The 14,274-nt window shown below is 33.1% G+C and overlaps 1 protein-coding gene across 1 annotated transcript; it reads left to right on the top strand.

Annotated features, from left to right (window-relative positions):
- The first annotated feature begins 10,087 nt into the window (after window positions 1-10,087).
- On the top strand, window positions 10,088-12,859 carry LOC142525490 (homocysteine S-methyltransferase 1-like). Its single transcript, XM_075629804.1, has 7 exons — window positions 10,088-10,406; window positions 11,254-11,310; window positions 11,418-11,617; window positions 11,853-11,982; window positions 12,182-12,385; window positions 12,456-12,527; window positions 12,614-12,859. The coding sequence occupies exons 1-7, from the start codon at window positions 10,242-10,244 to the stop codon at window positions 12,752-12,754; spliced, it is 969 nt and encodes a 322-aa protein (XP_075485919.1). The 5' UTR covers window positions 10,088-10,241; the 3' UTR covers window positions 12,755-12,859.
- The last annotated feature ends 1,415 nt before the right edge of the window (window positions 12,860-14,274 follow it).

Below are 14,274 nucleotides of genomic sequence, written 5' to 3'. Positions count from 1 at the left end.
ATAGAGTTATTATGATATCCTATCGTGGAAAAGCCAGTTTGGTGCCTAAATGAACTGGAGTTGCATCATCATTGGAATGATGCTTCATTACCTTGATTGATTCATAGACTAACATGACATTAATTTTACAGTATTTGTTTTCCCAAATCATTAGATTTTTTTTTAAATCTAAACTAAAATAAAAAAACTAGGTAATATATTTTTTTTTTATTGAAGTTGAAATAAAAAAACAAGATAAGATACATAATTATTGTTTAGTATCACAAAGAAGACATGGCGTTTTCATTTGATGAATGAATGGCCAAGAAACAACTGTTTACTAAATGATATTGTTTGTACTATATTTTTGTGACGTGGGTGTGTTACGTGTAAATATGCATCAATTTGTGTAAAAATGAAAAAAAATTTTAACTTTTAAAAACAAACGATTGCTGATACCAATTTTGACCGTCTGTTATGATCTTCTAAACAAATATAATGCTATAAACAAAGAAAATTAATTAAAAACTACAAGAAATTGAGAGATAAACTTCTAAAATGATTTATATTATCAATAAACTGTAGAAATTTACGAAATATTAACATGAAACAAAAATTATTGTTAAAATCTGAAAGAAAATGAGTTGAACTAATAAAATCTGGAATGAAAATGATTGACTAAAGCTATGAAAATACTATAATTTGTGCGAGATATTCTTTTTTTTTTCTCTGGCAGATGCCCTCTTATTCTTCACAACACTGCGGTTTTCCCACTCTTTCCACTACTCCACGATCTTGTCCATTATCTCTCTATGATCTCTTCATGTTTGTACGCATTTTTATTTATCTAAATCCACTGATTGACCTCTTTGTTTTTCTCTATTAATTTAAATTTTTGGGCTTGGACAATTAATTGGGCCCAATTTAATTTTAGGTGCAAACAAATGCCCCCACAAGACTGGCCCGATGGGCCAAAATACCTCTAAATTAGGTCTTATACTATCTAGTTTTACCCATTTGCAACAATAGTCAAAAATTGTATTTACGAAGTTGGACTGCTTTCGGAAGCAGAGTTAGAGAAATTCACTCCCCCGTCAAATTTCAAATTGAGAGAGAACTTCACACTCACCACCTGCCTCAAAATTCTACTCAGGTTTCCAATAAAAGTCTCAATCTCTCCTAGAGTTCCAAGCATTCATCGTCCAAAGCCACAACTTCTCCTTTCAACCTTCTTGTTAATCCCGGTGCCATTTGCACTCCACTCAAAACCAACCACTCTTGCTCTCTACTCCTGCACTATAGCCACCTCTTACGTTAGCCATGCTAATCTATAAATCACTTAGATCACCCTTGCGCCTTAATGATGTTTGTGAATTTGGCCCAATGAAAATCCATAAACATTTGCAAGAATCAAACTTGTTCCAATCATGAATCCTTCTTATGCTACCATCACACATTCGTCGTGCCTGTACCGCTGCTTCTTACATTTACATCATAGTTCTTCCACTCCGGTATCCAATCTAGTTTGTCGCCCAATATGCAAGCACGAGTCACCACTGCCTGCCCCTACTCACGACTCCACCAATTGTCGCGAGTTCCTGCATCTCTGACTGCCGCTGTTTCTTACCTTTAAGTCACAATCTTGCTACTTTCTTAATTTTTTATTCCAGCCTACACTCTTAAGTAAGACCAAGACCTTACATACGGAATATAGAATATGGCAAACATGGAAAGCACAATCAGTATCAGTATGAGTGGGGGGCCGAAAAGACGAAGAAGAGTACGATGTTCTTTCTTCATCTCATTAGGGACCACCACATGACAGCAGTGAAAACGGAAAGGAATTCCATGGGGAAATCATACTAAAGGGCTACTCTTTGGCAAATTGTGATCGAATACAACCTAGGAATAAAAACCTACATAATGTGACTTTTATTGCACATGGTGTTTCAAACTTTGATATGGTTGTGACTGATCTTCCATCTACTATTGAAAGTCCCTTACTTTTAACTTTAAAATGTAAATAAATATTAGAAGATTTTTTTTTATAAATATTTTTTTTTATCCTCAAAACCCTCCAACATAAAAATAATATTTAAAAACTCAATTGCATAAAAGTCCATAATCGTCAACCATAAAATTGTACTTCAATTTTAAAATAATAAATTCATAATCGTCAACCATAAAATCGTACTTCAATTTTAAAATAATCCAACGACTAAACTTCAAAATAAAATATAAAATATTTAAATAAATAATCTTCAAATTATTTGCGTAAAAACTTAAAATACTAAGTAAGTGCGGAAAATAAAGTCTCTTGGGAGTGTACTGTCGGACTCGATCCACTCAAGCATCAACACCTCCCTAAAAATCATCCTCACTTGCAACCATCCAAACCTAGTGAATCTAATGACTCATCACGTTCTAACCATACGTAACAAATAGTACATATACAGGCTCATGCATTAAAATCATACATTTATTTAAAATAAGCTAGCATAAATTTGTAAGCGTAAATAAATCATAAATCATTAAATCGTAAAGATTTCAATCATCATATATCATTTTGGGTAAAGTTTGATCATTGAAAGTGACTAGCTGTAATCGTATCATAATGTGGTCGACTGATCAGTCTTAGCTCGCCATTATACATGGGGGCGGGCGTTAGCAACATTCGTCATTGGACCTTGCCAAATATGGAAATACGATTGTCGGGCTCCCTCTGGCCTTCTCTCGTAAACGAGCTCCCTCTGGGGTCTTTTTCCTCACGATATCCCCAATCATATCATATCATATTTGTCATAGTCAATTCACATCCTTCAAAATATTTTCCTTTCCTTTTATTTATGAAATCGTATCCTTCAATACACATATTTTATATCATCATATAAAATATATATGGATATTGATTAAATTAAATAACTATTATTTAATTTATATAATTAACTCATAGGTTAATTTAAATCTAGACTCCTCTAGAACATTTACGAGAACTTGTATATGTTAGAACTCACAACTACCAGTACAATAATTTAATTAGTAAATTCTCAATTCGTTAAATAAATGATTTCGAACTCATTATAACCTCGATCGACGATTGAGAGCGCCAATGTATCAACGATACAAGTCTTTTTTCATATAATGAAAAACGAAAATTTCAAAAATCAAAATTTTCACTTATCATATTGGGCGACTGGCAGTTTAGTGAACTTCTTCACAAAACAGACAGTTCCACTCTCCTTCCTTAATTCGTAATCATGCTAACTTCTATTTTTCATTCTATGGAATCAGCTCATAAACTCTTTTATAAACTTTCTGTTTGATTTCCATCAAACTGTAGTCGTCAAATTTCAACTCCTTGAAACTTGACTATCTCAATGGAAACACATAATTCGATACTTGTGTGACCATCAATGATTTAAGGATACATCTAGCAGTGGGTTCACATCTTCATATGATTCAGAATAACATTTATTTTTATCCGGGTTTAACCTAGTTAACCCCATTCTGTACATCAACTCCTTGATCAAGAATGTCAAAACTCATTTCTGATTGCACCCATCAGATCATGGTAAGAGCGTCTAGTAGTATCATCCCATGATCCCCTAGGTATCACTGATAGTGCCTGCAAAAACCTTTAGTCATGATTAGCGTACAGTACGGTCCCTTCAACACATATATCCCAATGGAGTCTGCAACCATTGATATATCGAGAGTTGCATATGAACTCGATAACGATGTGATTTATCTTTGAGTACTAATAGTGTCATGGTATGTGCAACTAGGAAACACATTTCTTAAAGCATATTTCTTGCTCTGGCCAGAGACTCTTGCACAATTAACTCATTAGATCACATAGGATATCTTCACCCGTAGGCGAGTGGTGAATACTCGACTATAATGCATTTGCTCCTACGTATTTTGAAACTACACCTAACCTTAGCATCTAATGACCCTCAATGGAGCTGGTAAACGGATCAAAGTGCATGTTAGTACGTATATCCCCTACATTGTCCCGAGTCTAAGGACTAATGGTGTACAATCATAACTGCGAACTATTTCACTCGATAAGTGAGAACCACTTGGACAGTTCGAGGGAGTGTTTTTCAGTGCATCGTCATACAATCACTCATCTGTGTGAATGGACATCTCCATGCCCTTGCAAATGAAACATGTCGTTTATATCACAGATGCTAGTCTCAAAGCTCGAGCAATCTTTATCCTTATTTTAGGCGGTTGATTCAACTAGGAACATGTTCGAATATGTTTAGAATATACAATACACTTCCTAATGAGTTTCATGATCTTACGTTGCGACGCAGACCTCATGGTATCAATTGTATATTCAAAGACTTTATCTATGGAGCATACATGAGTATACATATAAATTATAATGTCATAATCGAATGAAATCATAAAATATTATTAAAATAAAGATTGTTTTACATTAGAGTTAATAAAAGCCCGAGCCATGAGTTGGCTTGCTGGACACCTACTGTAACACCAATGAACTTATTTCACCCTTTAGATGAGTAACAAACATGAGATTGTTATCAGTACCCATTGAGAAGTTAGAGAAATTTCAATGTCTGCTTCATTTCTGAAATAGTTTTCAACAAAACATATTTCGGTCATGTAGATGATCATTATCCTTGACAGTTAAGAATGATGAAGAACAAGCAGATGATTAAATAAACCATTGTTAGGCTGTTGAAAATGATGTTTTAAAGTTGTTATGTTATTAAAAATTTGTGTGTAGTTGATTTACATTGTATATTTTAAGATGTACGAGCATATTGCATTATGAACAAATATACCGATTTAAGATATTTTTGTACTATAATGCTTATTGTTTTTAAATTTTATTTATTAAACAATGTCAATATTGTTGGCTCCGAATTAGGGTCTGACATGCACAATAGTCAAGAGTTTACTCGACCCTGTCCTACTGGCAGTGCCCGCAAGGGTCGATCCAACGGCTCAGATTTTTTCGAGTCAATTTTTTTTTTCTTACATGGAGGTGGACCCGGATCACTCATGTGGAGTGATCGGGGCCGTAGTGCCTGTACGGGCAGGATGAAACAATCCATAGTCAAGAGACACTACACATTTAAGTTGTATTTGTCTTCACTTATAAATAACTAATCTAAATTATTATATAAATCCATTCTAAGTTAAAATTATTTTTAGGAAATTATAATTTATAGATTTGTTAATATAAAAATGATTGATATTTTTAAATAAGAGAAAAAAAATTAAAACAACTAAGAGGGACGGGGCTTTGAAAATTTTGATTTTTTAAATTATGAATATATTTATAATAAAAAATAATATTTTTAGTATAAAAAATTATTTTTGTGTGTGATCCAATTAGAAAATCCAAATCATAAAATTGACCAATGAGACAGTGTAACAAGAATTTTTATACTATTTTGTTTACGATGACGTAATTATTGATATATTTTTCAAAGATATTGGCATAATCCCCTCAACCGGCTAAACCGCGATATGCAGTTTCAACATTTGTTCACCCGTGAAACCTGAATCATTAAAGAGAGACAAAAAGTCATCAAAACCCACCAAACCTATCCATTACGCCTCCATTTGAGACAGCTTCAATGTAAATGCGATGTACATAACTAGAGAAATTACATGTTTAGTGGTCTATTTGTTATCGGTTTAATTCACTAAACTTTATTTTTTCATCATAGAGTTATGTGACATCGTTGTCCTCAATATCTATTGTCATGTCAGAATTTTTTTATAACAAGTCAACATTTTCCGACGAGGTTCAACTGAAAATACTAAAATAAAAAAAAAAAAGTGTAAATTAGTAGAGTAATATAGTAAATTGACGGATAACATGAACACAAAATAATAAAAAAATCTGCAAGTTACATGGTAGAAAAAATATTTTTTTCGTATAAAAACATAAAATAGGTGCAGTATTCCATCTGTTTGAAAAGATTTGTTGTAATTATATTATATGATATAAATCTATATATAAATTTTACTCGACGAATAAATTTTAACGATAAACATTTCGAAAGTACTTTTTACACTATACACACTGTTATTGTCTCGAGTTCGAGATCTGTATCTCGACCCCAAAATGTTTTTTTTTTTTTAAAAAGTTACCATTTTACAAACTTTAAAATTGACAAAAAGAAAAGAGAAGAGGTCATCCAACATCCTCCACTTTCATGCCTGTGTTCTGTCCATTTTGGGGACATTAATTATTGCCAAACAAACGACTAATTTACAGTCCATTTAGGCTAACTAGGGCCGGCTAAATTCATGCTGATTCGGTTGAATTTGTGGGTGTACATGAATTAATTGGATTAGTCCAACTAATTTAATCAATTAATCTAGGTCCATTAATAACTTTAATATTTACTATGTTGGATTTGTACTCTTACAAGCCCATCAAACATATTTCCCATCATATTTAATTTATTAATTAATAAGCTCAACTTTTGAGTTTAATAAATTCAACATTTGAATTTATTATTTAAATTATAAATTCAACTCCTTGAATTTTATCACCTCCAAAATTTAGTATTTAATAAACTCAACTTTTGAGTTTAATAAATTAAATTATCAAATTTTATAAATTCAGCTTCTTGAATTTATTCTCTCAAAATTTAATTATCATAAATTCTAACTACTTGAATTTACTATATAATATAAATTCAACTTCTTGAATTCATTATCTCAACGAGAACAAACGATCCAGTGCTTGTGTGACCCACAATGGTTCAGGGATACAGCTAGCCGTGGGTTCACAACTCTTTGTGATTCAGAACATAATCCTTTATTCGGGCTTACCCTAGTTAGCCCCATTCTTTTCATCAACACCTTGATCAAGAATGTCAGAACTCGTTTCTGATTGCACCCATCGGATCATGGTAAGAGCGTCTAATAGCATCGTCCCATGATCCCCTAGGTATCACTGATAGTACCTGCAAGAACCAGTCGATTATGATTAACGTACAGTACGATCCTTTCATCTCATATATCCCGATCGAATATGCAACTATTGGTTCATCGAGGGTTGCATATTAATTCAACAACTATGTGATAACTATAATAATGGCATCGCGTGTACTATTGGAGAACTCCTTCTCCAACGTACATCTCGTACTCTGGCCAGAGATTACATGCACTATTATTTCATCAGATCACATAGGATATCCACACCCGCAGGTGAGCGGTTAATCCCCGACTACAATGCACTGGCTCCTATATGTGTCGCAACTCTATCCAACCTCGCCACCTGATGACTCTCCTGGAGCCGGTAAACGAGTCAAAGCATAGCCCTAGCATATAGAGCCTCAGTGTTGTCCCGGGTCGTAAGGACTAATGGTGGACAATCATAACCACAGACTCATCCTCTCGATGAATGATAACCACTTGGAAAGTCCGATGGAGGGTTGTTCGTTATAATCATCATATGACTACCCATCTGCATGTTTGGACATCTCTATGCCCTTACCAAGAAACGCAGTACACAACATCACAGATGCTAGTCTCGAGCTCAAGCGACATTTATCCATGTTTTAGGCAGCTGAATCGACTAGGAACGGATTTAGATCATACAGTGTTTACAAACGAGTTTCAACATCGAATTACGATTCATTTGTATTAAAGTATAATCAAGGTCTTTATCTATGTTGTTCACATGGGTATACAGATAAAGAAATAACAAACCATGAAATAATGAATTATATTAAAATAAAGATTGTTTATTACAACTGAGTCAATAAAATCCCCAACTAACAGTTGGCTTGCAGGACATCTACTCTAATACTAAGAATATATTCATTTTTCTTCCTAGCTTATAATATTATTATTCCAATCCTTCACATTTCCGATGTCAACTAATTGTCGACCTTTCGTAGATTCAATACCTGTTTGCATATATAAACATGTTATATGACTCAAGTTTAATTTTTCAAAGATGATAATGAATTAATAACCACTTGAAACCTAGGATGAAATAATTTTTTTTTAAAAAAATGGATCAATATATTATAAAATGGATATAGTTGAAAAAAATTGATGTTTTGCTTTGTTTTGTTTTGTTTTTTTTTCCCAAAAATAATATATGATATGAAGTTAGAAAACGTGTCGATCCTTAGTCACATCTATTTCTTTCATTTACATTGGAGGCTAGGAATTTTTGGTTTAACCTAATATAAATGGCTTGATCGTAAACGGCACGAGATTTTTATTCTACATTTACTAAAACGGCTTGGTCTCTCTTATATATTAAATGCAAATATAATTCATTAATTTTTTTTTTGGGTTTTTTTTTTCAAAAATAATATATTGATACGAAGTTAGAAACCATGTCGATAGTTTGGCAAATCTATTTTTGTAGTTACATTGGGAGGTTAGGAATTTTTGCTTTAGTCTAATATAAACAGCTTGATCGTATGGTACAAGAAGATCTTACTCTTTAAGTACAAAAACGTTTTGATTTCTATACTTCTTTGAGAGTTTTATTCTCCATATATTTTGTACAATATATTCATATGATCATTTGAATTCAAAATAAAAATACGTGAGAAATACATAACATATATAAAACCAAGATAAAGCTAGAACTCTCCCCTGATATTGGAATAGGTATGTTGCCACAGCACCATTAGGGGTGGCATGACTTTGGCACATCTAATTTTGAGGTAGGTGTTCATTGACTTCTATGTCTTAATTTTTTATTTTTTATTTTTCAGCAGAATGACACATTTTTTTGATTGAGCAAAAATTGTTAAGCACGTCAAAATTAAATTTAAATAATAACATTTTTTTTCCAAAAAATTAGTAAAATTATTATTTTATATTCAAAGTATGCTGTATCAAAATATAATATTATTAAACATGACATATCTCCCAAATTCTAACTGTTAAAACAAACGATTTCAATAATGTATTAAATGCAAATTTCTTTCATTAGTCATTACTTGTGTTTAACCAACTTGTACATCTACATTTTGATATTAATTAATTAATTCTGCCGTTTCTCATTTATGTAAACAGTGCTGTGACGCAAATGTTGTATGTTTTGTATAATATTTTTATAATTTATTTGGTTTATATTTAAATACAGATGAAAATATAATTATAAAAATTAATGAAAAATACGCTACAATTTTAATGTATGAATTAAAAAATAAATAGAAAAAAGAAAGGGCAAAAATAAAGTCCAAATAAGAATTGAACCGCAACTCGATGATAAAAAAAGATAGACTCTATACATTATGCTATAGACGACTTACAATAAAATTCTAGCACTTTTGTTATAAATATATTTATTAAAATAGATCATAAATTCTAAGTGTCTCAATTATATATGTTAGTATTAAAATATAAATAAAACTACTAATTAATATTGTCACTTATGAATTCGAAATTTTGATACGACTTTAAACAAATCTAACAATAATCTAATTGATATACAACCGTAATCCATGACCTCTTTGAAATTTCATATTCAAATTATATAAATCATTCAAACGATTGACCGATGTGAGAATCCACCAAATCAACAATAACAATTTCTAAAATCTCGTGTTTAATAAAATAGCCAATATATAATATATAATTTTATTAACATAAATAATTAGTGAGATGAGGAAAAAGTTAAAATTATTATTTTTATTTTGATATTATTTGTTGTTAAATTTTAGTTTTAATTTATTAATTTTTTTTCAATTCAATTTTATTAATTTTTCTCACGTAAAAACGATGCGATAATTAAGTGACGGCGCATGTAGTATCAGATCAACACTTTCAATAAAAAATGATTAAAATTATCAAAGATCGAAATATATGAGACTATATATGAAGTTTGACAATATTTAGAAGACCGTAATCACATGAAGATAAATATATAATACTAAAAATTCAATTTTCAAAAATAGAAAGAAAAAAAAATAAACAGCATTCTTTCAGGGAAAAAAATGAAAAAAATAATGAAGAATTGGGATGGAAAAGTAGGTAAGATTTAGCTTGACAAGTAAAATTACCAAACAACAGCGTAGAATACAGCGAAGTTTGTAAATAAACCCCAAGTTAAGCCAAGTAAGAACCTTGAATTAGAATCCGTCCACGTTCACACGTTAGTGCCAGTCAGCAGATTCCAGGCGAACGGATACCTTAAATAATCCGAAACGCGCATACAGAATCGACGTGCCTCTTTGTTCTTTCTTCCTTCGAAACTCCTTATTCGGGAAAGCCTCTCTGTTGCTTTGGATAACATGGGGAGAGAGAGTAATGCACTGGAGGATCTGATAGAGAAGGCCGGTGGTTGCGCCGTCGTAGACGGCGGTTTTGCCACCCAGCTTGAGAGATACGGCGCCTCCATTAACGACCCTCTCTGGAGCGCCCTCTGCCTGATCAAAGACCCCGATCTCATCAAACGGGTATTAAATTATTACGCGTTTTGTTTGTCATCACAGGATCGAGATTTTGATTAACGTTGCACTTGTAGATAACCTTCGATTTACAAAATTTTTTTGTACGTAAATTAATGAAAATGGGTTATTTTGTGAATGAGATTTTAGCCTTTGGGTCAGATTGGTGGAAATGTTGGATTTTTGTTTTTCTTTTGAAAAAATGAATTCCATGAAGAATGTATAAAAGTCAAATTAATTAAGAATTTGTTCGAATGACTTATATGTGAGAATCTGGGGTCCTTGCAAAGCTCTCTCTCGACGTACCATGTTAACTAACACGAAGGTTGGTTTGATCACTGCTGAGCTTCAACTTCCATTTATAAAACTATATATATATATATATATATGCCTTCGTGATTAAAATATCGAACCTTCTTTTCTTCATAATACATTATATTATATTTCTATAGTACTTTATTTTGAAATCAACCATAAAGTAACTCAATGAACTCAAATTTCAAAATTTTATGTATCTCCCATGAACTTATTTTTTTAAAGAAAATATAGATAACGTTTAATATTCGACCTTTTGAAAACATAAACATAAATTTTGCATTCTTGCTTCCATTTGTTCGATGGTTACCCTTGGACTCATTGCCATGACGGAACGTCCAAGCCACCATATGCATTTTCAAACGTGGTGCCCGTATTTTCTTTTTCATGCACTCTGTATCTCAAATGTATGTGGTCCTTTGGGACGATACCCCAAAAGTAACATTATCAGAATCAGATTTGTTTAAAGATTATTTTTCAAGTTGAAATTTGACGAAGGAGGCGGAATAGTTATCCGTGTTTAAAAAATGGGGTACTGCAGGTACATTTGGAGTACTTGGAAGCTGGTGCGGATATATTGGTAACTTCATCATATCAGGTCCACACCATTATTGTATTCTTATTGGATTTTTACAGCCATTAAAAGGGTTTAGTTTTGTAAGTTTAATTGAAACTGAAGTTTTGATTTACCTTGTGAATGAACAGGCAACTCTACCAGGATTTCTATCCAAGGGATTGTCCATGGAGGAAGCCGAATCATTGCTTACCAAAAGCGTGAGCATTGCTGTCGAAGCCCGTGATAAGTTCTGGTTCTCCGGAAAATCTGGAGACAATTACAGCAGGGCATTGGTTGCCGCATCCATCGGAAGCTATGGTGCGTATCTTTCAGATGGTTCGGAGTACAGGTGAGTAGAATGTTTGCTCAAATAACTGATGATCTTGTTTCCTAATGTCCGACCAAGTTGAACGTGGTGCTCTTGTTGGATATTAGTTTCGGGCAATGATGTCTTGGTCTCTTGTTCACACATGCTGAGCATGATAAAGTATTAAAAAAACTATTTTCCATGTCTCCCCTAGTGAACTTAAGTTTTCACGGCAAATGGCTTTCAACGACTTTAATGCATAACACTACGAATGCAGTGGGAATTATGGACCTCATGTAACTTTGGAGAAATTAAAGGATTTCCATCGCCGTAGGCTGCAAGTTCTTGTGGCAGCAGGGCCAGATTTGCTTGCTTTTGAGACCATTCCAAACAAACTAGAGGCTCAGGTACTCTTTCACATTTTTAGAATGCCATGGAAAATTTCTTGACATTTCCATGCATTGCAAACTATGTTTTCGAACAAAATAATTGTGAACATTGCTGTCAGTTTAAGCTGGTTGCGGAAATTGACGACAATTTGAGTTGAAGTAGGCGGTAAGTTATGTCTTGTGATTAAAATTTAATGATCTGAGATATTACTGGCAGGCTTGTGTCGAGTTGCTCGATGAAGAAAAGGTCGAGATCCCATCTTGGATTTGTTTCAGTTCAGTCGATGGCGAAAATGCTCCCTCGGGAGAAAGCTTTGAGGAGTGCCTTGACATAATCAACAAAAGTAGCAGGGTTGTTGCAGTTGGAATAAACTGTGCACCACCTCATTTTGTTCTTACACTTGTACAGAAATTCAAAGAGGTAATTGAAAATTTAATGGTTACAAAATTGATTTATGATCAATTTTTTGATGAAAATGTACAATGTGCAGTGGACTAGGAAGGCCATAGTTGTGTACCCAAACAGTGGTGAGATATGGGATGGCGTGGCTAAAAAATGGCGGGTGAGTTCGAAACTTTAGCTCATATGATCCATCACTACTTGTATTATTTGATCTTGAAACCTGATCTTTGTACCCGAAATTTTCAGCCATCCAAGTGTTTTGATGATGAAAAATTCGAGATCTTTGCATCACAATGGCGGGATGCGGGTGCGAAACTCATAGGAGGCTGCTGTAGGACTACGCCTGGTACTATTCGCGCCGTTTCTAAAGTTTTGAAGAAGAGATGAGAAGAGGAATTTTAGAAGTATAAAGGTTGTGTTGTAGTTCCAATGCTAGTTTATGGCTTGTATTGTTTATTGATTAACGTGTTCTAAAAATTTTCCCATTTATCTTACACAGGAAAAGGGTAAGGGCTTAATTCATTAATATAACATAGTCATTACAACACAAGTTATGCTAAGAGAACACGATGGTTTGGTACTCATCCACGGCTTCGAGGATCAGCGTCGAGTAAGGTCATATGATCCCCAAGATCCAGCACTATACTCGTTTGCGGAGCCATCAATTCGATACTATCCGGGCTAAATTTAACAAAACACAAAATATTTCATGTCAATTAACTTCGTAGCAATGTGATATTCTGAGATAAAATCTTAATTTTATTGGCACAATCTTTCTTTTTCTATTTGTTGTTGTTGATGACTGGCTACTTCATCGAAAATATCGAGCTTTTGGTGTGGTCTACTTATTTAAAAGTACAGATATATATATATTTTTTAATAAAGCTCACATTTTGAAAATAATCATTTGATTAAATTGTTTGCATGCATCCCTACTTAAAATATTTTTTAAAAAAATAATCATAAGTAATTGCCAATAAAAATTTAACGGAACATAATTGAGTAAAAATCTTAACATCCAACAGTGAAATAAATCGGCATATAAAAGTACTCATATCCTCTCAACATCATAAAATCATAAATGTGCGGAAAACATGCGGTCCTCGGGTAGTGTCGCCCCACCAGGTCTGCCTACTCAGAGTTCTGCACCTCCAGTCCTCTCGATATCATACTCACCTGCATCAGACACGCCTAGTGAGTCTAAAGACTCAACACGCCTGTACTAGAAATAACAAGTACATATACATAGCACACAGCAGTGAAAAATACCATACTAGACATACCTTTCATTAACTTTAAAAGCGTAATTTAAACGTATCACATGAAATTTGTGACATGTCAAAATAACTCATCGTTAATCATCATTCATCATTCATTATTCATCATTTATCATTTCTTTTATTGAATTCAGTTCATTAGAGGTGACTATCGTACATCATCATCATTTACGATGGATCTATCATACATAAAACTACGGTACCCAGCGGCTGTCGGACATTAGTGACAGGATTATCCATCCACTGTGCCTAGGCCTCATCTTCATCATTTACATATACGTCTTAAACATTTACATATACTTCGATAGCCACAACTAATTATCATTATTCAAAATATCGTCATTTTCATCACTTATCAAAAGCATGCACATATGCAAATTTTTTTTAAAACCAAGCATGCAACGTACATTTCATAAATTCATAAAAATCGTGATCATTATGCATAAACATTTAAAACATGATAAATTTGTGCTCGGGACGCTACCAGGACCAAAATCTTACCCCGGGTGCAAAATGACAATTTTGTTCATGGAAACCCAAAATGACCATTTTACCCCTGGACCTCTAAAATTTGACCCGAAGCTTACCAAACTCCTTAAAATATCCCGAAAAATATTTTTGAGCATTCTA

The sequence above is a fragment of the Primulina tabacum genome, chromosome 14, assembly GCF_025594145.1.
Source record: "Primulina tabacum isolate GXHZ01 chromosome 14, ASM2559414v2, whole genome shotgun sequence".
In the NCBI taxonomy this organism is placed as follows: Eukaryota; Viridiplantae; Streptophyta; class Magnoliopsida; order Lamiales; family Gesneriaceae; genus Primulina; species Primulina tabacum.
The sequence above is the reverse complement of the archived record's forward strand: the minus strand, read 5'-3'. Positions and strand labels throughout refer to the sequence as shown.